General features: G+C 49.1%; 3 protein-coding genes across 4 annotated transcripts; 1 reads left to right on the top strand and 2 right to left on the bottom strand.

Moving 5' to 3' along the window:
- Positions 1 to 71: 71 nt before the first annotated feature.
- On the top strand, positions 72 to 4,305 carry LOC135818297 (arylsulfatase A-like). 2 transcript variants are annotated; one of them, XM_065331649.1, is made up of 3 exons: positions 72 to 833; positions 1,774 to 1,934; positions 2,784 to 4,305. In XM_065331649.1, exons 1-3 carry the CDS (start codon positions 580 to 582, stop codon positions 4,004 to 4,006), a joined length of 1,638 nt encoding a protein of 545 aa, XP_065187721.1. In that variant the 5' UTR covers positions 72 to 579; the 3' UTR covers positions 4,007 to 4,305. The 2 variants fall into 2 exon arrangements, with proteins under 2 accessions (XP_065187721.1, XP_065187722.1); XM_065331650.1 differs by having other exon boundaries at positions 756 to 840.
- A 1,014-nt stretch (positions 4,306 to 5,319) lies between these two features.
- On the bottom strand, positions 5,320 to 9,996 carry LOC135818296 (hexosaminidase D-like). Its single transcript, XM_065331648.1, has 4 exons — positions 8,981 to 9,996; positions 8,117 to 8,332; positions 7,099 to 7,460; positions 5,320 to 6,568 (listed from the first exon to the last, which is right to left on the bottom strand). The coding sequence occupies exons 1-4, from the start codon at positions 9,842 to 9,844 to the stop codon at positions 6,430 to 6,432; spliced, it is 1,581 nt and encodes a 526-aa protein (XP_065187720.1). The 5' UTR covers positions 9,845 to 9,996; the 3' UTR covers positions 5,320 to 6,429.
- A 3,701-nt stretch (positions 9,997 to 13,697) lies between these two features.
- Positions 13,698 to 21,363, bottom strand: LOC135818295 (uncharacterized). Its single transcript, XM_065331647.1, has 6 exons — positions 21,031 to 21,363; positions 19,072 to 19,097; positions 17,836 to 17,959; positions 16,508 to 16,552; positions 15,586 to 15,720; positions 13,698 to 14,625 (listed from the first exon to the last, which is right to left on the bottom strand). The coding sequence occupies exons 1-6, from the start codon at positions 21,178 to 21,180 to the stop codon at positions 14,452 to 14,454; spliced, it is 654 nt and encodes a 217-aa protein (XP_065187719.1). The 5' UTR covers positions 21,181 to 21,363; the 3' UTR covers positions 13,698 to 14,451.
- Positions 21,364 to 23,884: the final 2,521 nt, after the last annotated feature.

The raw sequence follows: 23,884 nt of genomic DNA, 5'->3' as shown, positions 1-23,884 counted from the left end.
TAGCCACTGTCAGCCTACTGAGTCGATTCTTACATCATATAATAATAATAATAATAATAATTCGCGGGATTCGCGTTGGCATCGCTTGAATGTTCAGAAACACACAAACTAGCCTTCGCTTCCGCAGGCCACCACTATGCCTATGCCTTGCACACCTGAGTGGCGAATGCAGACCTCACAAGTGAGTCAGGGGAGAGTAGGTGAGTCTCTCAACCAATCAGGCGTGTAACGGCCCATAACCCTGTAAACTGCATCCTTACATCATATCATGTCAGAATATGAGCCTGAGAACTAACTTGACACTGACACAGTGACACTCACACCAATAACTTGAATAAGGCAATATTTTCAAAAAATGACTTACATACTTCATTCTTGTTCTAAACGAAGGGAAATTTTTCTTCAAGCAACGTACCGGTAATTTATAATTGTAGCCCAGCTAGGTTCAGAAAATTCATCAGACAGAAATATCGGACTACTGCCGTACTGGCACATCCACGTGTTTCTTACTTCAAGTTAGTTCTCAGACATTAGTGGTTTTGGGAGATTCTCTGCGTGATCTGCACTGCCGGGTGAAGAATGAAGATGCACGTTGTACTCATCTCCGTCGTTGCGCTGGCTGTAACTACTACAGCGGCCGCCTCTACTACTAGCGATTGCAGCTCCACTACTGGCCGCTGTTCGGCCAGCACAGGCCATGGCAGCAAACTGCACAGCACTGAGTCTTTCGAGCGGCGTCGAGTGCAGCTCCCAGAGAAGCCAAACATCATCATCGTTTATGGCGATGACGTCGGCTATGGCGACCTGAACGGTTACGGACACCCGACCTCGAGGTACGAGGTACAGACTTTTCGACCGCTAGGATACCCTTGGACAACCGCGAATACTAATGCAATTATTATGTAGCAGGGTTGCAACACTCCCATGATCAAGGGTGCAGGGTCATGCAACCATAACCTTACATAGCGGAGTATCCATACTGGACCATAGCGCCATTAGCGGACATCTCCCATCAAAATCAATGATACATGATTATTGTGTTCAAGTAAACTCCTGCCTGGGGAGTGTAATAAAAATGTACAATTTTTACTTTCTATCACACCCATGTCGCACTAATTAGAACACCTCCACACATGATAGATATGCCTGGACCCTCTTGTGTCCGCAACCCCACTGTACCAAGCATAACAAAATCAGTCTAGTGCCGCGAGTCTCCGCCCGGTGGAACCTCCGAATTCCACCCCCCCCCCCCTTCGGACTGGGCAAAGTCGTCTGATTTCCGAGGTAGATTCAGTCCTCGGGGACAGGTGGTCGCCTTGACAGGTTATGGATATAATGTGTCCAATTGCTCTGCCTGACTTTCTACAGGCCACAATACGACACATTGCTGCAGTCGTGTTTGGGGCTTGTGCGGCTGCGCAGTGTATAATGCATGGCAAGAGAGGAAGCTAATTGGTAGCCGAATTGGGAAATGATATTACGTGCCGTGCGGATTTTCCAGGAGTGTCAAACGAAAAAGAACAGGCATGACATGCGCATGCCAGCACCAACAGCCTTTCAGACCTTTGAAGATGAATCATTTCGTTGGTTTGCAGACTCTCATTGGCTAAGACAACCATTGACTGATTTTGATATACCTCATGCATGTTTTGAATGTTCACACCCCCCCCCCCCCCTATCTTTCTTTCTTTCCCTCTCTCTCTTTCTTCTGTCTCTCCCCCCCCCCCCTCTCTCTCTGTATGTCGGTCTGTCTCTCCTTCTCTCTTTTTCCAGCACTCCCAACTTGGATCGCATGATCAGCGAGGGCATGCGTTTGACTCAGTTCTACTCCGCAGCGCCGGTCTGCTCTCCATCGCGTGCGTCGCTGATGACCGGGCGACTGTACCCACGCACCGGAGTATACTCCGGTAAACCGGGAACATTCAACAGCACTGGTAAGCAGATGACCGTGCTAGCAGTTATAGTGTAGATTGAGACATTTGTTAATTGCAGCAATATGTTGAGGTCTTTATAATGGACAAACTGGAAGCACCAATCTGCCACTCCATACGGCTTCACATCAATGTAGATGTCATTAACAATAGTATACTTGGAAGTACGGATGGTTTCACATCTTGGTCACGTGACTGCTGTAGAAAGTGTACATGACATGTGGCCTACATCATGTGACGAATTGATGCAAGGATGGACTCAAGGAGTTGGAACCAACATTGCATCGCTGCGCCGCGTTACCATGTGGTAGATATGCAACAGCTCTCGCACACCTCTGAACTTTTAAAGTAAATCGCACTCGAGCTTCCTCGTGCGTAAACCCACTGTAAACCAGGATACTATTTTGGCTTGCTGGCTTTAATAGAGAATAGGGAGGTTTCGCTCCACGGAATTACATAACGTAGGAACTGCATGTAATTTTCATACGTAAAAATCAGAGCTGTTGGGTTTCGCTCTATGTGATTTCTCCACGAATGCTAAACATGCCGTGTTGCTTTGGAGACGCGTTGGCTGCATGCGCCCACTGCACGCACCACGGACCGAAACCGCGTTTTCCATTTAATTTTGCACGTGGTGTGCGGTGTGTGTGCCTTGTGTTTCGCGCGGCTTGAACGTCGCCATGGATAAATCCGGAAAATGCGAAAAACATATTTCAAAAAGTCCTACGGAGGACCGAAAGTTGCCCTCGCTCCACGGCGCGTACGACACGGATTTTCATACGTAATTACGTAGAGCGAAACCTCCCTAATAACGTGCTCTTTGACTGTGCCATCTGCCGATGCACTGTGTAGGTCTGTCGGTATTCAGCCCGTTCAGCAATGGCGGCATGAACCTCTCCGAGATCACCGTGGCCCAGATGCTCAAGCCACTGGGCTATGCAACGGGAGCACTGGGAAAGTGGCACCTGGGTATCAAGACCCAGTACCTGCCGGCCAGTCGGGGCTTCGACAGCTACTTCGGTGTGCCCATGACGCAGAACGAGTGTACGTCGAACGTTGAGAGCAACAACAAGTTTGGCCCGTGCCCCACGATGCACAACAACACCGTCGCCGTTCAGCCCACGGACGTGCTCAACATCGACGCGGCGTACGTCGACAACATCAAGGAATTCATGACCGTGCACCGCGAGGGGCCGTTCTTCTTCTACTACGCCTCGCATCACACGCACATGCCGCAGTTTGCCGCTCCGGGCATTCGCAACACAACAATGCGAGGACTGTTCGGCGACTCTCTGGCAGAGCTCGACTGGTCTGTTGGGCAGATTCTCGATCATATTGTCGAGCTGGGCATTCAAAACAACACACTGGTTATGTTCTCTGCGGACAATGGCCCGGAATTGAGTGATGTGGATCTGGGCGGGGAGCAGGGACAGCTCAAGTGTGGCAAGGGAACGACGTACGAGGGCGGCGTACGAGAACCCGGCATCTTCTGGTGGCCATCTGTCATCGAGCCCGGCAGCATCTCCTATGCATTGGGCAGCACGTTGGATTTGTCGGTGACGGCGGTCAGCTTGGCGGGAGGCAAGCCGCCGCAGGACAGAGCAACGGACGGTTTCGACTTAACGCCGGTGCTGACGGGCCAGTCGGAGAACGGTCCCCGCGATCACATGTTGTACTACAGCGGGCACATTCTCATGGCCATTCGCCTGCACCAGTACAAGGCTCATTTCTACACAAAGGGAAGCCACTGCCGCAGCACCTATCACGATCAGGACTGCTGGGACGCGACGGGACTGCAGCAGCATGACCCGCCGCTGCTCTTCGACGTCGAGACGGACACGAAGGAGCGATTTCCGCTGGACGTTACGCAGAAGGAGTACAGCGCTGTGCTGGCCGGCATCGTGCAGCTGAAGGCCGAGCACGGGAAAGGCATGACGTTTGCGCCGGGCGAGATGAACATGGGCGGCGACGAGATGAACTTCCCCTGCTGCAACCCCGCCTGCACGCCCCGGAACGCGTGCTGCGCCTGTCCGAAAAGAGAAGCAAGTCAACACAAGGCAACCAATGCTGTCTAAATAGCCTGATTTGTGCAGCACTGAAGAGACCATCTTATCATTCTATTTTATTATTCGGTTTCAGAACTACTGAAGTCATGATTGTCTGCTATGTGGTATGGTCTGTACTTGGCCTGTGGCGGGAATTCCTATTCTTCAACAATTCATAATCTATTCTTACTTTAAAAAAGACCCCTCCTTCAAAACCGTACACATAATTATAACAGTATTATTTATGTTTCCCATTTGTGTCTTTCCCTCAAACTGGTCAAGATATTATGTTTATGTTTACATCGTGACATAACAGTACAAGTCATGTACTTCACTGCGCCTTTGCGGGCCCCTTCCACGATCTTCCGCCGGTGTGCTGCAAAATGAAGCGACTTACAATCGAGTGTGCACACAAGGTAACACACTGAAACCATACGGCGGAGACTTGAAAATGGGGGGGGGGGGGGGGGTTGGAAGACAGGTGTAAGTTCTGATGGCAGGGTCGTTACAGTGTTTGCCTGCTTACAGGCCGCTTTCAGACTAACGATAAAAACTTAAAAAGTGACGGAATGGGAGAGTTTCCAAGGTGATTTGATCTCGGGACGTTACAGGCACTTTGCCGGTGGACAGGTTTTACTCCTGCGGCGGAAACAGCATTCCAGCAGTAAAAAAGGCGCTCAGGGTGGGAGTAGGGGGAAATCTCTTCTCAGTGCCGCGGTGAGAGCTGTACCGGTAATGGTAAGTTCACCGGTAGTGCGAACGTCCATCACGGTTTATCGCCATTTACGGTTCGACGGGGTTCTCGGTAGTCGGAATGCGCCTTAAGTGGGAAATTTTTTGCAAATCGTTTAAATTTAGAGTCGCCACACGTTCAACTCTACAGTAAGTGATTTCCGAAGATCGGATTTAGTGACAGATTGAACATGGCCTCAAATCAACGAGAAGAGAATGAACAAGAATCCATTGCCCCACTCTTGGTGTACTGTATGACTGTGTTAGGAAAGGACTTCTTCTCACGCTGGGCTTCAACAGGAAATACATTGTATACTGGTGAACACTGCCATATGGCTTTACACACATGCAGAAAACATTGTCAAGGAACAGTTGCATAACGGCCAGCGAGGGCATGCGATTATGGCACCATTTCTTTCCGATGCTTTGCATGGAGTGGCAAAGCAGTGGCACAAGCACTGCTGTACTACTGTAATCTAGCACTGCCTCCATGGCTTGCCACTCCATACAATAACCTATGACTTCCACTGATTTCTACTCCACACAACGCATAACACAACGTGCTATACGATGGAGCGCAGCGATCAACCTGGCATTTTAAAGTCAATAAATATCACAAATGTGTTTCATTTGCCTGCGGCAATTCCAATAATGGACAATGGAATGCCGGGATATTGCGGTAAGAAATCAGTAAATCGATGCAAGAGCCAGCTTGCAGAATCAGTGCTGACAAAAAAAGTCCGCAGCCTAAAAATGAAGTCGTGCGAGAATCCACAGCATAAATAACGGAAAAAAAACTCCTTGATAAGATTAGCGGTGAAGAAAGTTTTAAGTAGCCGGGTTAGCAATGCGGTAGCATAAGGAGTAGGTAGGGTATACGTGTTTGTGTGTTTGCGTGGTGGGGATAATTGCATATATGCCTGCAATGAAAGTGGATGTGAAATCTACGTCAAGACCCCCATCAGTTCGGGGCTTGCTCAAAGTAAGCCGACTGCGGCACCAACAGGACAGATCCCCAGTTGCTCCTGTCCATGGCGAACATCAGAAGCAGGTACTCACTACTTAGCACTCAGAAGTACTGGAAAAGAACGAATGAAGGCTCCGTGGGAGCTCCGCTCGAAAACACAGGGAACTGACAAGTGAGAAACGGCGTCGAAGCAGGTAAATAAGCCATGCTAATACTCATGGCGCTGCATGTACTGCAATGGCGATCGAAATCCTGGTCAGCACTTAGATCAATACATGGGCGTTGGTGAAAACCCGAACATCCATGACTCTTCGGGAACCACTTGTGCAGCTGATAAGCACTTTGAGCGTGCCGGCGTACACAATAACAAACCGGCTGGCAGCGCCTTGCCAAGCGCACGGAGCTGCAACTAGATTCCCAGGCAAACATTGTTGCACGTGGTAGTAGGTGCAGCAACTTGCTCCAGGCTGCGCCGTGTGAGCAAACACACGCAATGTTACAGCCTGGCACGGGGAAAGAGCGAGCCATGCCAACACGGCGAACACGCTCAGCGTTGATCGCATGCCAGTGATAGATAACCTGTATGCCCTGGTCAAGAGTGTGTGCGTGTGGATCTACACACCCGGTTTGAATATACACGATAAACCGGCGGCATGGCGAGAGTATACACGGGCAAGGCCACGGCACGTGGCGGGTGCAAACTTGAAAGGCAGCAGCTCACGTTGAGGTCGTCACGTTGCCGTCGACGGGCCGGCTACTGCGTGTTGACCTGCAGGCCGCGGAGGACATGCGAGAGCTTGGTGCTAAGCCATTCCCGCACCACGGACGGCGGGTAGATCTTTCCCAGCTCGGCCTCGGCGTCTTCCATCAGCTTCACGGCTTTCTTCGACAAACTGTGTGACCAGTGCAGGAGGACACACAGGCAGTGTAAAAAGAAAAGAAAAGGGGATACAAGCAGTAGAAGGAGGCACACCTGCATTGATGGTATTCCCGTGCTTGAAAATGGCAGCCCCTTAGTCTGTTTACATGTGGGTGTAGAAGAGAAAAAGCATGCCACCAGCCAACCAATATCTAGCATTGCATATGCTGGAGTGTTATAATACCCCCCCCCCACCGATAGAAAGGGACGATTCCAGGCACATGTACACTTGGTAGCAGCAGCTCTGTAGCCAGTGAAGCTTGTGTTTCTCTATAACCCACTTTCATGTAAAAAATACATACGCAAACCTACACATAAATAGAAACACAAATAGACACGTAAACGGACAGACAGACACACACACACACGCACACGCACACGCACACACACACACACACACACATGACACGCACGCACACACACACGACGCGCACGCACACACACACGCACGCACACACACACACGCACGCACACGAGCGCACAGTTTCAATATACCACGCTTACACTTCAGAGGCACGCGCCCGCTCCTTTCCGTCAAAGATCTGCCGCACCTGGCTGTACTCGGCCAGCAGGAAGGCCTGGCGAAAGATTATGCTGTAAACACCACTGCCCGGAAACGAGAGCCCGTCAGCATTGTCCGAAAAGTGCGGCTCGTTGCGGATGGGAATCTTTTGGGGAAAACCCAGCGCCGACGATAGCTGTGTGTGCTGGTCAGACGCCAGTTGCTGCGTGTGTTCTGAGGCCACGGCGAGGCAGAGTGCCAGCGAAGGAATGGCAGAGGGCATCAGCTCGCACAGGGCAAAGTGGTGCATGTAGCGTGACCAGCCAGTCAGGACAAAGCCGCCGATTGAGTCGACGCTGGTGAGCTGTAGCACCAACGAACACACACACACACACACACACACACACAAATCTGCACACGCACGCACGCACACGCACGCACACACACACACACACACACACTAGCACGCAAGACGAGGCAGCCGAAACACAACAAAAAAGTATTGATACCTGCAGAAAGTGACGTGATGTCGGAGAGAATGGCATCACCAGTAGTCCCCAGAGATACACAGTGTACAGGAAAAGACCACTCTGATAAGGCGACTACCTGCCTCAGAAGACTACTGTAACCAGGACCAAGGGATGCTATTTGCAGCCAAACGACCCTGGATAAGGAGACCACCTGGCAACAGAGACCACATTTTGCAGGTCCCTTGAGCGGTTGTCTTAGACAGGTTTCGCTGTAGTTGCTCACTGCCAAAAACTGGCCACGTGGGTCTTAGCAGAGGAGATCCACAAGAAATCTTGGAAAGACGACACAATTGGCTATTGAACCGCCCGAAGGCTGACAACCCCCAAAATCCCCAACCTACGGATGGACTTAAAAACACGACTCTACTACGTACGGGCTCACCACACCGCAGTAAGAGACAGACAGACAGACAAACGGCTACACCTGCACACACACACACACACACACACGCGCGCACAACACACACACACACACACCACCCGTACTCACGCCATGCTCAATCAGCCTGTTCCACGAGTAGTGATTGTTAATGTGGTGCTGCACCGGTACCCAGTCTATATCCTTTCCGCCTGATCCCTTGAAAGAGCTTGCCGGCCACACGCGGGGAAACACCGAAGCGAACTTCTTCAGCAGTGCCGGTGTAATGAGCCGCTCCACGTGATCTATATAGCCCCAGACCATTGGGTCACCATACTGGGCAAACGTCTAAAAAAGCAGAACAAGTAGAGACAAACAAGTAGCCACACACGCACACATACACATATGCACACACGCACACACACACACACACACACACACACACACACAAACACACACATGCAAGTGCACAGACGCACACACATACACACATGCAAGTGCATTTGCACGCACGCACAAACCTTTTGACGCCCATTGCCGGAGGCGATGATAGCGATGCTACAGCAGAAGCTATAGCAACTTGTGCTGGGATTGCACCATTCAACAACTTGCAAGGCTGAAGAATAGACTGCCACCATTCAGCCTGGTATATGAGCACACCACACAGCTATTTGAAGTGTTTTTTCCGGCCAGTGAATCCCTACTTCTTGGCCTTTTTCTTCTTTTTTCCCGCACACACATCACATCACATACTTCAGCATCCACTGGCTGTAGGTAACCACCCAGGAGAATGAAAGGAAAGTCAGGAGGAGACTGAGAAAGAGAAGAAAGATGTGTGTGACCATAACCGCTGGGAATTGAACCCGCAACCTCTCGATTGGGAATGAACTGCACATGCCACTGCACCATATGGGACACACACGCGCACGCGCACACACACACACACACACCACCTTCACGAACCAACAGGGGAAAAAGCCCAGTGCTAAAATTCACCTTGAGGTGCTCAACATCCCATCCACGGATCATGTCGTCCCAGAACAAAGACCGGACATGCGGCCAACGAGAAGCGATGTACTGCATAATGTTCAGCAGGTGGAACCGGTAGAGGTCCACGCGACTGTGCTGCGAAATGAACTGCCGACACGCCGAGCAATGGCCCATGTTGTCCACCTCGTCCCCGCCAATGTGCACATACTTGGTATGCGGGTGCAGCGCCATCACCTGATCTACCATCTCTTTCAGAACGGAAATGGTGTCGTCCCGCAGCGGGCACACCGACCAGTCGTTCTTCGGCTCCTCTCGCAGGCTGGCAAACTCTGGGTGCTTCAGCACAAATTCCATGTGCCCGTACGTCTGCACCAGGGGAATAATGGAAAGGTCCAGGGAGTGGGCGAGCTGCACCAGCTCATTAATCTCTTCCTTAGAATAGCTAAACTGGGGCGAGCGCAGCACTTCCAAGCGCCCACTGTACGGGAACGTGTCTTCATACTCCACCAGCAGGCCTCCAGCTCCAAGCCTTTTCAGGAACGGCAGAAACTCTCGCAGGTAGGCAAACTTAGGCGGAGCACCCTTCAAGTCCAAGTGTACTATTAGAGGCATTTTATCCCTACGGTGGAGAAGGATGTCTTTTGCTGCTGCTCCTGCTGTTGGCGGGGGGAACTTCTGGTTGTTACTCGCCTCCTGCGCTGCACTATCTTGATGCAGGCCCAGCTTGGGTGACTGGCGAAGTGGGTGCGTTGATTCTGTTGTCAGGAGGCGATAAGCGAGGAAGACGAACATCAGTACTGGAAAAACCCACAAAAATCTCTGTAGTCGTCTCGCAAGGAAGCGCATGGATAATGGGGTGAAATGCTGCATGATCTCTCTGACAGGGCTCTCACTCAGATGTCGACAGGTAGAGCAATTACATTGATATCGAACTGTGAAGCATGGCGAGAAAACTGAGCAAATACTTTCCTCCGCGATCCGGGTTACAAATAATGATATAGCCCTCTTGTACAGTGTACTTGGATTGTCATTGTGTCAAGAAGTCTAATCATTGAACTAATTACTTTGAAGAGTTATTTTTTTACGGGAACAATCATGATCGATCGAATCAAACTTTCGTTTCGCATTCGTTTCGTAGCAAATGCGAAAGGTCCCTGTACAAATATTGTACAAGTAGGTCTACGTCCGGTACGCGGTCCACGAGCAAAATTTTTGCACTCGGCCTCGTACTGTACATAATAATAATTATTATGTAGTACGAGGCCGAGTGCAAAAATTTTGAAAAAGAAAATTCTTGAATCTTGTTGTAGCATATCATGATCGAAATCCGGGGCCATGTGCGAAAGAAAGTGGTGTTTTTCACTATTTTTGTAGGAACAGAATCGATTGCTCGAAGACGGCGATGTGAATTGTTATGTTGTTGCTGTTACAATAGTCTGGCCACAGCCATCATGTGGAGGAATGCTCTGCGCACTCCAGGTGCACTTCAGCGCCTGCCGTGCATAGGATCCGGAATAAGATCATGGAGTGTGTGCGCTGTACAGCAATGTCCTCAAAGATTTGTTGAGTTTTCCCTGCTGCCAACATTTCCCAGAGATGAAGTGTTGATGCTGAGTCGCAGTACACAAAACAATGTGGACCGGGCGCGCTGCGTAGAAGCGGTTGCGAAGGAGCATGGTGGTGTGCCAACTGACGTGGGTCAGCGTGTGGTGGATCAGCTGCTTGGTGACCTACTTTCCCAGTGCAGACAGCAGGACAACACTGTTGGCGAGGAGGAACTGAAGATCCTACTGGACAACTCAGACACGCGTACCGCCGTGTTGAACTGCAACCACGCGCTCTTCTCCAAGCTGCATGCCCTGCTAACACCGGCAGTGCTGCAACTGTGCGATGCTGACCACCTGGCCAAGCTAACCACATTCTTAGATCAGAAAGTGGCCGGCCTGAATGTTGCCGAGAGCATTGTGAACGAGTACAGAGCGAATGTTGCCAATATTGAGAAGTGCCTGGGTGATATCTGTGATTCTTCAGTCCTGGTCGCGCTGCTCAACATGATTCAGCGTGACACAGTCACCGAGAGTTATCAGCTGATTACGGTTCTGTGTAGGCGCCTGATCGCCATTGCTAGAACTGAGCAGCAAACACTGGACGAATGCTTGGACATAGTTCACTGCCTGTCCAAACTCGCAGTTTGTAACGCTGATTTGTTATCTATCGTGCTTGATAGGGTGACAGCCATTCTTGCAGAGCAGATACGCGCCATGGAAGAGGACATCAGCGCTTACCCGGACAAGAAGTTCCTGCAAAAATTGGGTCAACTGCTGTACTCGACGGCATACCTAGATCTGGAGCACCCGGAGCTGTTCAGCACAGTCTCTGGCATGCTCGACCTGTTTCTGGATCACCATTATAAATTCTTCGTGCAGTCGAACTCCATGTCGCGCGGTGCTCTGCTCCGGTGCTGCTGGGCACTCCGCCATGCGGGCCTGAAGCCGTCGAGCATTCTAGAGGATGCACTTGCACTGTCGCTGCGTCGCCATGGCTTACTACCGGCTTACGGAACGCGCTACTCCCGTATGTGTAGCACTCTGGTCAGCACTCTACCCAACACCACCTGGCGTGCCAAGTTTCAGTATCAGGTGTGCGGCGGAACCACCAAAAAGTTATCCCAATTCTTTCCATCGGCCTCCGTGCCGGGCGTAACCACGCTGCCGTCCGTTCCCACCGAGCACGGCGTCGTCGACTTGGTGTACTTCTACGACGAGGCGACGGCGAGCCTTATCAGGTGCGATGAAATCAAAGAAGCAAACCTGTTCAATTGGCAGCCGTCTACGCCCGGTTTTTGGCCGGTCGCCGTGCTTTTCCAGGACTCGCGCGACACGGTCGTCAAGCCAAGGGCGGCGAATCGCGGCATGGCCGTGTTGCCGAGCGGCGTCTTGAGAAAGCAAGTGGACGACCTTCGTGCCGCTGGGTGGCTGGTGGTTATGAAGGATACGGATCGGATTGACGGGAAGCGTTTGACTTACTTTGGAAATTGGGTGGCGTCCAAATGTAAATATTTCATCAACTTGGAAAAAGAACGTGTGAGGAAGAAAACAACTGAAAAGGCCAGTAAAGGACGTGTGAGAGCAGCCAAGCAGAGACCTACAGAACTGTGTACGCAGCACTTGGCTTAGATGAAGCGGTGAGCTGCTGTCGTGCCCGTGCTTTCCAGACACTGCCGTATTCGGTCTCTCTCTCTCTCTCTTTCTCTCTCTCTCTCTCTTTCTCTCTCTCTCTCTCTCTCTCTCTCTCTCTTTCTCTCTCTCTCTCTCTCTCTCTCTCTCTCTCTCTCTCTCTCTCTCTCTCTCTCTCTCTCTCTCTCTCTCTCTCTCTCTTTGGTCTGCTCCACACCACTGTATATACGTGTATATATTGCAGTTAAACTCTCGTGTACATTTTTCGTGGAGTTTGCGCTGTCAGATTGACTCGCTGTGCAGGCTGATAAGATGCACTGATGACCCCACTGCTCTGCCATACGCTGTGGTTGTACATGTAGAACGTGATAACGTTAGTAATTGGCAGAATCCAGCCCATGATGGCCAACTGAGGGCAGCTCGAAACCAGTGTATTGTAAGTGTCAGGCAGCTGTAAAGCATGATTGCCACCTCGTGTATCTTAATCCTGTACTCGAAGAGCTCGCTCGAGCCTGTAACTGCAGCAGCTGCAGCAGGCAGGCATGGTGATGTTTGTGCCGGGCAGCTTTCAGTGTGGTCTCTGTCGGCAGCACGTGTGTAGCTAGCTGTGCAGCGCCGCGCTGGGTTCCCATGCTGCTTGCGCACAATGCCACCGCGCTGGGTCAGCACGGCTGCTGCCTGCCACTGGACATGCCTGCAAAGTATGTGCCCATGTACATGTGCATTTTAAATGGCTGTACATGTACTTGAAGCACGCTCTATCCTGTTCAGAGCTGTATGTAACTGTGACAGGCGTGCTACCCTAGTCAAACTGGGAGTACCTGCAGTAATACTAAAGGGTGAAGCAATTATACCGAATATTCGACTACTTGCTCGGCTGTTTTTTGAAAATAAGCGTACTCTGAATAAATCAGAGCATTTTTTCATGCATCGTACGTACATGCCTTTACTGAATCGGATTTGGAGGAAATGAAGGATACATAATTGAATATTAGATCGGAGAAAATTTGAGTACTTGAACTGGGGGGGGGGGGAGTCTTCCAAACCGGCTGAGGACAACAAGCCTCATATCACAGTCACTATGCTCCCCTTATGTCTTTGCCTGTGAGCTGTGATCATAGTAAACAACACATTATAGTAGTAACTGTGGCAATGCTGTGCAGTCTATCATAAATGCAGCAGCAATATAGACTTGGATGCACATGTACAGTAAAAGTGCCCAGATCCGCAGCGAGCACTGCACTGCCCGTAACTCAGATCTTGTATACTTTTAAATACTGCATGCAAGTAAGCTTTTTTTATTTTATGCGAATCAATAGTGTTCGAGGCTGTCTTTCGTTAAAAAGCCCAATTTTGTGTGACTCTAGATAGTTAGATGAGTCAGAAAGGTACCCGGATTAGGGGAGCCCGAATCTGAACAGTGAACGAGGAGTTGCGGTTGATCATGTCAGCTTATGGAAATCGCCAGAGTCTGTAAGAACTAACAAGCGCCCCGCACATTTTCGGTGTTGTCCCACCAGTGTTCACACAACAACAAAGTCAGTCTGTTCAGTTGGAAGGCCGCTGTCTGTCATTACCAAGAAATCATTTCATAACATGATAACATAACTTGTTTGAGACTGTGCAGAAGGGGCATGCATCTCTATGCAGATGGCACGTGACAAGAAGGCTCTTGTCTGCAAAGAGATCAAGGCGGCTAAGTTATGATGATGAACGCTAGTGTGTTTGAAGCCTAATCTAGCAAGAACTACTGCAAAAACGATGAACAATTAATGTATGTGTCCGCCATAGGGACCAAGGAAATAGTGTATTTTTAAAAATCATTTTCAAAAATCTCTAAAAGAGCAAAACAATGCGGATACTAGTATTCCACTTTACTTCAAGTAGAATTCTGCCATAGAGATTGAGTTGCCGCGGCCCGGGGTCCCCATACCAAATTATTGAGATCTCTCTTCATCTTTAGAAGCTGCAACACTTGAAACTGCTAACAATGCCCAACAACTCAACATCCCAGTTAGCAGAAACTGAGCTTGAGAGCCGGGAAAATAGTGCATACATGGGTAATAACGTGGCATTGCTCAGTGGGACCATATCCACAAGTCCTGATGAATACTGCAACGTTCCGGGGTCTGGTACAGTATCAAGAAATATCCCCAGCGTTAGGTAACGTTAGTTTGCTAGTCTAGCACTCTTCATTGAAACCAGCATTGCAATCCACAACTTAGGCTACGTACAGTTCAGTGATTGGGTAGGACATTGACAGCTTTATCGTACGGTCTTGTTCCGGATGTGGCTCGTGAGCTACGCTTTGTGATCATAGCCACTCGTTGCCTTGATGCTCAGAGAGTGAAAGACGGTGGAGGCACCGGCGGCTGTGGGTGAGCACGTGTAAACGCCAAGCTTCACTTTCTGATCACCCATGGCCAGGTGTGCAATGCGGATCATCTTCCAGTCATCACCCGATCCAGCTTCCACCTGGACAACGAGGATATGAACAGCAAAGTTTTTTCTTTCGTTCAGAGAAGTAGTTCATCAAGTGAACGAAGCTCATTCATTCAGAAACGCACACCATTGTTCAACGCCGTCAGTGAGCGTATTTTCCAACCGTGTGATATGATGTCAGTGATCAACATTAATTGTTGCCTTGTAGAAACTGCTGTGGGGAACGTTCCACCTTAAAACCTTTGTAGCTGCAGTATGATGTCATGGTTGTGGTTTGCCTCTCCTCCACCCCAACACAGCCCTTGACCGTGCCACAATAGAACCGTGATGATGAGGCAGGCCAGAACTACTACCAAGAGTCCATAAACAGTTTTTTTTGGTTGATTTTTTTTCATTATAATTTTTTTTAAATGTTTGGCACCTATGATCAGGGCCGGCCGGGGATGGCCCACGCCTGGTAAAAAGCAAATAATTAAAGAAAAAATTAAAAATATATGGTTCTGCGTTCCGGCTCTCCGCCTTCTCCGCGAACATAAGAAAACTAGAGGAGAACAAACAAACACAAGAAGCAAGAATGACACGAAATTCTTTTATGCACTCTTGCTACTACTGTAAGACATGTAAATAAGTAGGGCTGAGTCGGGTAGCATTTTCTTCGGGTATCGGGTCCGGGTAGTTTTCCACGGGTAGCACGGGTACCCGATCGGGTAATGTTTCCATGGTAAGACCACAAGGCACACCGGCCCCTTCCCTTTCGCACTGGGTAGATATGCGTGAATTATTTGTACACGTGCACTGTACATGATGTCATCTGCGACTTCGGGTTTTCGGGTACTATTCGGTACCCGTCTACCCGAGGTCCTCACGGGTAGCACGGGTACCCGGCTACCCGTGCACACCACTAGTAAATATAACGAGGAAGCAAATCTAACATTTTAACGGGTGACACTTTTCGTCTGAAAACCACTTTGAATAGCCCACTAACCAACCTACCACACAGCTGTCATTGGGCAGTGCGTACACGCGAATGGACAGCTTGTTGCTGGGCCAGTCTTGAGTCGACCAGTCGCTGAAACCATTGGTGACCACGCAGCCCAAGTAGATCTTGCCGTCACAATACTCCAGCCCCTGGGAAGCAGGTAGTGCAGCAGAGTACAAAGCGTTCAGGTCAAGTGACGGCACCACTGGCACGAGAAGGTAACATCCTCCTACATTCACATTTTTATACGCAGCTTCTCTGTGGAGAAACTGTGTGGCCGCTTAGGTGTATGACTGTCACTGAAAACCCACTGTTGCAACCTTGAAAATGTTCTGTCTCCAACAGGAGGCAACGTGTCTACCACAGTACTGGCCAAAGACGTCCAACCACACGAATATAATACTATTATAGCGCCGGGCGCTACGCAGCCCTAGCACCACACACACTGGTCTGTGCACTCGAAAGCGGCGCTACTATATTCACGAGGTTGGATTTCTCTGGACAGAAGTGTAGCATGCAAGATACTGGCACACAAACACTCGCGCACAGAGAGCGAGGATGCAAGCAGTCGAGTCCCGCTGTACTGCAGCTCCAAGTTTCGCATCACGTGATCTTCAGATAGCAATGCAAGAGCACAGATGCAACAATGAAACACACAATAATTATTATGATCTGAATAACCTCTTCCAGGATTTCTTACCAATCCCGGAGATGACCCAGTATACAAAATGAAATATTGATTCAGATTTTTTTTTATTTTCATGCACTTGCAGTTCAGAAAAAGTGAGTTGTGAGCAACACAGTCTCGCACTCAATCGCTGCATTTCACAAATTCATTTCAGGAAAAATGTATTTCAACGTTTCGGTCATGAAACAGCCTTGCAGTTCCGAGAGACCATAATATGATATCTGAATACTAGTAACCAGCAAACCCACCGTCTTCAACCAATGTTCATCGTCCACGAAGACCATGAGTCCAGCCTAGTCACATGCACAAACCATACACATAATGCACACGAGTATCTACATGTACGGTACACTCGGACGTCTCTTATCCGGGCACCTTGGGACCGGGTACTGCCCATATCTCAGATTTGCCCGTATCTCAGAATAACTCATCTACCATGTATCATATCACTTTTTGAAGAAGTTTATTTGGAACGTATTGCACATGTTCAGGATACAAAAGGAACCCATTGATTAAATATGTGTGGATTACATAGGTTGGCAGTGAAAAATAAGCACTTCCGAATACGGAAAAAGTTCAAAACCCCCAAATTCGAAGTATTTGTGCTAAAGGAACTAAAGCTGAAGGTGCCCGGTAGAGAGACGTGCCCGTATCTGAGGCGTCCGGATAAGAGGCGTTTGAGTGTACTTCGAAGTATTCGCAAAATACAGACTCCGGGCCTGCAGATGCAGCACCAACATAGGTATGAATAGTCATACCGGTGTCAATTCGGACTGCACATCAAGCGCATCTTGCTCGATCTTCAAGATCATGATAATCGAAAACATTCCGCCAATACGTTATAGCCTAGAAGTGGGATGCAGCGTCTAGGAGTAGAGTCGTGATACATGTGAAATGATTTCACCAACAATCCATTCTCGGTCATTCAAGGATTCGGACATTAGTGAGTAGAACCCTCTAGATGGTGGTCTGACGGAGCAAACTAGTCATGGCGTCAGTATATCGGCGGTTTCCTTTTATACTGAAATGGGGCCGTCCATAATTATCGATCTTTTGCACGAAGAGAAACAGTTTCGTTTATGGGTGGGTGGGTCAAGGGGAGTTTCGTTTTGAAAAATATTGATATGTGAGACGTCAAGGCATTTTTGCTATCAAGTCAATCTATTTTTCGTTCAGGGGGTGGGGGAGGGTCCCAACTAAACTTTTTCGTTTCGTGAAAAGGATCGATAATGCCGGATAGCCCCTAACATACTTTCAGAAATCCAGAGGATCTGACAGATATCTTTGCAGAAGGCCTCGGTTATATTCACCGGAGTTGATCTGCAGTTGGAGCGCAATCCACTCCACATTTAGGCCTGCACCCTATGTGTGTGTGTGTGTGTGTGTGTGTGTGTGTGTGTGTGTGTGTGTGTGCGTGCGTGTGTGGAGGGCGTGCAGCATAACATACTGCACTGCTGATACGGGACAACCGGAGTAATTAGACACGCGGGGACCCGCATGACTATGCGCATGTGTATGTGAGGTAGACTTGCGCATTGCAACTATGTAAGTCAAATAGTTTATTGTCGTGCCATACCTGATCGAATTGAGATTTGACATTGAGTGTGAGATGCGTCTCGGCCACCAGTTTGGGCGGTGACTGCACTGTCACTGCAAGGATATGGCCGTCAGACTTCAACAATAGAGGCTCATAGTAAGTCCTTGCAACAACAAGACAGTTGGAATACGTTGGAATAATTATTGTGAAACGAGTTGAACTATTGCAGTGTTAATGGAAGAGAGTGTGTGGACTCTACTCATAACTGAACAAGACAGTGTTAAACGTAATTTTAAACTGCTGCACTGACAAAGACAGCTTTGGTCGCGAGGAATGATTGCAAATCGACCAATCACGTGTGTTGTCCATGGCGAGGATGCAAATCAGATGACTTCGGGTCGCATCCTCAAGACCATCGGTTTGGCACACAAGGCATGTGCGGCTCCCTTAAAGTCTCGAGAGCATACACAAGATTTTCCAACGTTTTGCACATTAGACCCGGATGGAGAGGCAAGGAATAATTTATAGAAAAGAAAACGAGGACAAAGGGGCTACATGTACAAACTACGCTATAATGCCCATTAATACCACCAGTTACTAAACAATCAGCTCATGCTGATTGCTTAGTAACTGGTGGTATTACCGTCAAGTACCGCCAGAGTGCCCCGTCTCGCGAGAGCGCCCTACCTTGATTTTACAGCCAGGGAAAGGAAATTCGTATGGCAGAGTGCAGCGAAGTTTGTACGGCGTGAGAACCGTAGTATACTAAGGTCACACTTGGCAGTTTTTGTGTGGAACTCATGTCCGCTTGCAGGCAAATTGATTAGATCTACGGATTGAGTGCACAGCGTGCGACGTGTGTACAAGGTCTGTGTCGTATGACCTACGGGTGGGAAATCACCTCCACAATACGACCACGAAAGGACGAGAAGGTGGGGCGCTCTGGCGGTACTTTACGGTAGTGGGCATAATAGTGTAACCTGTAGTACTACACGTTTCGCAGATTCCCGGACCTTTCCCGAGAGGATTCAAGAACATACCCCTAGTTAGGGCCTAGTGTAGCATGTCTACACGTGCATGTTTGCAATCAGGGATGGCACACAGCGACCCCGGGTATAACAACAACTCACGAGTAACGGCACAACCTTCAGGCCCAGTGACCATTAATATTGACTGCATACTTTCAACTTCATGAATAGTGACAACTCACGAATAACCGCACTTTTCTCATGCATGATCGAGGGTCATTATTCGCAGTTAAGTTACTGTACTCACTTGCGCCAGTAGTCCGTCTTTCCATGCTGCAGACAGACAGACACGCACAAGCAAACAAAAATGCTGTCGTGGACATAATCATTGAAATCCGATGGGATGACCGGGGCCGGCGCCCTTACTGCTTTTAATGCGTACATTCACTGTAGGTCATGTAAACACACCGTAAAAGCAGACCAGCGGTGCTCGCGGCTGCAAGGCCAGCGCCCCGTGGCCGCTTGACTTCTCAACGGATTTCAAAGTCCGCTAGAGTACAATCATCTGCGCCTTGATCCTTGAAGGGTGGTGGCGTTCCTACGGATGCGGAAAATCCGGCTTCCAGCCGAGTCTCACGCGAACCGTGATTTTTTTTATTTTTTAGAGTACAAGCACAGCAGGGTAGAGGTGGATTTACTTTAGGCCAGCAGAGAACGAATGCGTAACACTCCGATCGGATGCAAGCGCATTTTCCCTCGGCACCATAGTTCGATCGAACACAAGTCAAAAATGGTTGCATCATGATGACAAACAGTTGTAGTATAGGCGCTCTCTATCACATGTGATTACTACATACATAAACAGTACACCATTGTCTGAAGTCCTCAGGCTGCTTACAGTGCTCAATGACCAGTGGACAGAGCCAGTAACACAAATATTACTGTACACAGCAATGAAGCAAACCGTTTTTTTTTTTTTTTTTTGCTTCATTCCTGTGTAATATTTGTAAACAGTACACCGTTGTAACTGTTTGCATTCCAAAATACTAGTACAGTCAGTACTGTCGACTCTCCAATAACTGGGTGCCGGAGAACAAACGGGCTAGGATTTCCCCATGCACAGCATACCAATAATTATATTCTACACCGTGACTCGACTGTGCATAAACACAGTACATGTACATGAAAGTGATGAAATGGAGAACGACCTACACATGTAGGGTGTAGGGTATGAGGCTGCCCCCCCCCCCCCCCCCCCCCCGGTCTTCGGCACCCGGCAGTACTGTATGCAATCTACAGACGTGTAAGGGGTACGGGGTATTGGTCTTCAAAACATGAAGTTGCACATTCGATTCACAGCAGCTGTCAAATCCGCAACTTCATGCTTTGAAGACCAATATTCCGCCAGTTCGAGCAAACATTTCCACACCGACACCAATTGATCAGAGTAACCGACTTTGACGGCTCGGGGTACAGGGGCAAGGAGGGAGAGAGGATGCACTCTGTCCTCACAATGTCCAGCTCATTGAAACATGAGCTCTCAAACAGCTCATGGACATGTATCTACTGTCACAACTGACTACAGGCATCGGCAAACTTTACATTTTTAAAAATGGGGACCCGGGAGGGCAGGGTTACGATACGTTTTACTGTCATTCGGCCAGTGCCAGAAGTCGCCCGGACAAAATACCAACAAATCACTCAGGTTTGGTGCATCGTTTAGTTCGAAATTGAACGGAAATAGTACTGGACCACTCGGCCAGCCAGACTCGGTGATTTGTCGGAATTTTTGGCATCACCTTCTCAGGGTTCTAGCCAAACTGACAGGGCGCAATACCACCCCCCCCCCCCCCCCCCCCTCTCTGATAGCGCACGCCTCCACCCCGCACACGACACATGTAAAAAAAAGGGCACTCATGCAGCCACACAGGGTAGCCGTCATGTCGTGATGCTTCTACGGTGTGAGTGCATCCCCGCTATAGAGAACTTCGGCTAAAAAGAACGAATTTCCCTGCACATATTAACATCGGTGTTTGTCACATCAGGACTCGATTGCATTATTTTCATGTCGAACTTGTAACATGCTACATGTACTTCGTAAACGCAGTGTCTAGTCTGTCGCTGCTACAGTGCCAATGACAGAGTGGAACAGTGTATTTCATGTATTGTATTGACAATACTGAATCATTGTGTTTCACAGCTAGCTACGGAATTCATGAACAGGCCTGTACTACAGGTAGTAGTAGGGCTCAAGCTCAAGACGCACCGGTTCCACTAGGAGTCCTGACGCTCCGTCAGCTGCATGTTGCACGCGCTTTGGAACACCGTCCTCAACGCATGTGGGATGCCACGCCAGCCGACCACTGGCACATGCATCTGACTCAAACTTCGTGAACAATTCTGGAAAGTCCTCCATGCTAACGATACGTTTACCGCTAGTGAAACCAGTTGCTCAAATAATTTCAAGCACCAAGATTACTGTGTGGTTATGAGTACGTAAAGGCCAATACATGTAGTGAACAAAACACAAAAGGAGGTAAGAGAGAGCTCTTGTCTTCTTGATCTTGTGTGTCTTGCAAGCTTGATCTTCGACTTAGGATCGGACTTTCAAACAATTATTTTTTGAATTCGACATGGTGATGATGTCATGCGCATAATGCATGATCTGACATGATGCAATCACTCCAAAGCAAAAGCACTTTTTGAAATCGAGAAATTGTACATTTGTTTGTATGCTGGCGAAGGAACTACTACCCGGACCGTATTGCACTATTGCACTAGTACTACTCCCTGCTTTTGTAGCTGTTTACAGGGGCTTCCTCATAGCCTAGGACGGTGTGATCCTCTGAGGAAAAGCCTTGCTTGATTGCCCTTGTTTTTTCTACATAATAGGTTACCCAATTATACAGTTGTGTTTCGTCTGACGGAGACAGTCCTCTAGTCGAAATCATGGCCAATGGAGCTGTTCGCGGGCTGAAAATTATCCTCTACCTTGTCGTGGTGGGCGCATCAGCAGGAATGCTGTACGGCTTTGTGAAAGCATCTGCGTCCATTGATGACTGCGTGTTCGGCGGCGGCAACTGCGTACTGTTCGCAAGCATGGGCAACTTTTCGGAGCACAGGAGTCCTCGCAATGACTGCACTATCGCGAAGCAGGCGCTGGTCAACCTGCAGTCCAGTATGGTACCGGTGAGCGGCAAGCAGGACCTGTGCAGGTTTTGCCTGGCCTCAGCGTCCATGCAGATGATCGTGTGTCTGCTGGGAGCACTGCTTGTCTACTACCGGTGGAGCTCACAGAAGCCAAATCGCTCGGCGTGCTCCATACTGGAGCTGATCGTCGTTGTGCTCCTGACGACCATAGCGCTTCTGACCGCAGCTCTGGTGACGGCAGGTTTGGAGGTGTTCTGCAGAAAGCTCCTCTCCGACTGGGATACATCATTCATGCACCACCACGGCAACCTTCCAAAGCCACCGCACTGCGCGGCGGCATCGCTGTTCAAGTTGTCCGGCGACGACGACGGAAAGGTGGCGAACGTCGACTTCCACGCAGGAATGTACATTGCTCGCGCATGCTCGTTCATCGCAGCCGGTGCCTGGCTGTTTCACCTGCTAGTGTCAGCCATCTCGGTGCACAGTTATCGCAAGAATGGCCCGACACCCATGGAGGAGATTCAGTCGGAGCGCGAACGTAGCCGTGCCAACAAGGAGAAGAAGAAGGCGGCCGCGAAAGGCAAGAAGTCCAAGGACAAGAAGCGCTCGGGTCGGTCCGGCCGCCGCGACAAGCACGCCAGCATGTGGGACGAGAGCGTGGAAATGGTCTAAAAGTACATGGTCTCTGACAGGTGCATACGTTTATATGCTGAGGTCTGGCTGGTACCTGCTTGTAGCATCATGTACACTGTCACGTGTGCACATCCACTGTCTGCAGTCAGTGCAGGCATGGATGCTAATACATGACATCGTGTTTACATCACCAGTGCTGGCGGTGACGTAACGTCGAATGCTCCTCCAACTGACTGAGGTCACTGCCTCTCCTGGTGTTAGTTGCATAGCGGTAGTATTAATGTGCTTCTCGCTGCTGTTCTAGCTGAGATTGGATTGCTCGTGTAGTAGATTTACCATTTCTTACTGGTAGCTGTTGTTGATGTGCTGCGTCCAGACGCGCATATCGAATGCCATTGCAGTACAGCTGTTTTGGATAACAGATTATGTAATTACACATCCCGGTGCAGACATAGTTACCGGAACTGCTGGTAAGTGTTTTGTATTGCCGGTGTATAAACCATAGTACGGAAGATGCTGCTGTTGTTGTCAGCTTTCTTTTCACACAGCACTCATTCTGAATCTATGTCTATATCTGTCTCTGTCTATCTCTCTCTCTCTCTCACTCTCTCTCTCTCTCTCTCTCTCTCTCTCTCTCTCTCTCTCTCTCTCTCTCTCTCTCTCTCTCTCTCTCTCTCATGCTTGTGATCACTTTATTCTTAGAGCTATCTCATGCCTGAGATTGCACCAAAGTAGCCGCCACAGCCCCGGCGTCGACATATAAGCAATATAGCCCGCTTTCTTTTTTCCTTGATGTTTGCTTCAGCTCTGTGACATGTTTGCACTGTGCAGCAGTCTTGCGTTCCTCTTCATGACATCATGCTACAGGTAGAGATGATGCTCTTGCTCCCTAGTGTTTTTTTTAATTCTTTTTAGAATTCTTTTTCAAATGTCCAGATTTAACTATACAGCTATGTTTTACTTGGTAGCATCATGTTCTTGGACCAAGAATTGGTTAGAATGCTGGCGATAGCCTGTCCGCTGGAGTGGTTTTGTTCTCAAGTTCCGTTTTTACTTGTCATGTCATCTCCATGATCCAAGGCTGCCCTCGCCTTGGATGCTTTGCTGAATTGTGTCGACCGTTGATGAATCTTATCTTTTGCTTCAAAGGCACGTTGCCGGTGGATAAGAAGTAGTACTTACTTACATGTACTAGTTGTTGTGGGCTCTCACTCTACCTTTCTTCCAGCCCGATCCGGTACTACTCGCGCCGTGTACCGTATTTTCCGGGGTAAAAGCGCACCCACATTTTTTAAAGATTTTTTGTCATGAAATACAGACACGTGCACCTACCCTGC

This window comes from Sycon ciliatum, chromosome 5 (assembly GCF_964019385.1).
Source record: "Sycon ciliatum chromosome 5, ocSycCili1.1, whole genome shotgun sequence".
Taxonomy (NCBI): Eukaryota; Metazoa; Porifera; class Calcarea; order Leucosolenida; family Sycettidae; genus Sycon; species Sycon ciliatum.
Note: the sequence above shows the minus strand (reverse complement) of the source record. Positions and strands in the feature narration are given on the sequence as shown.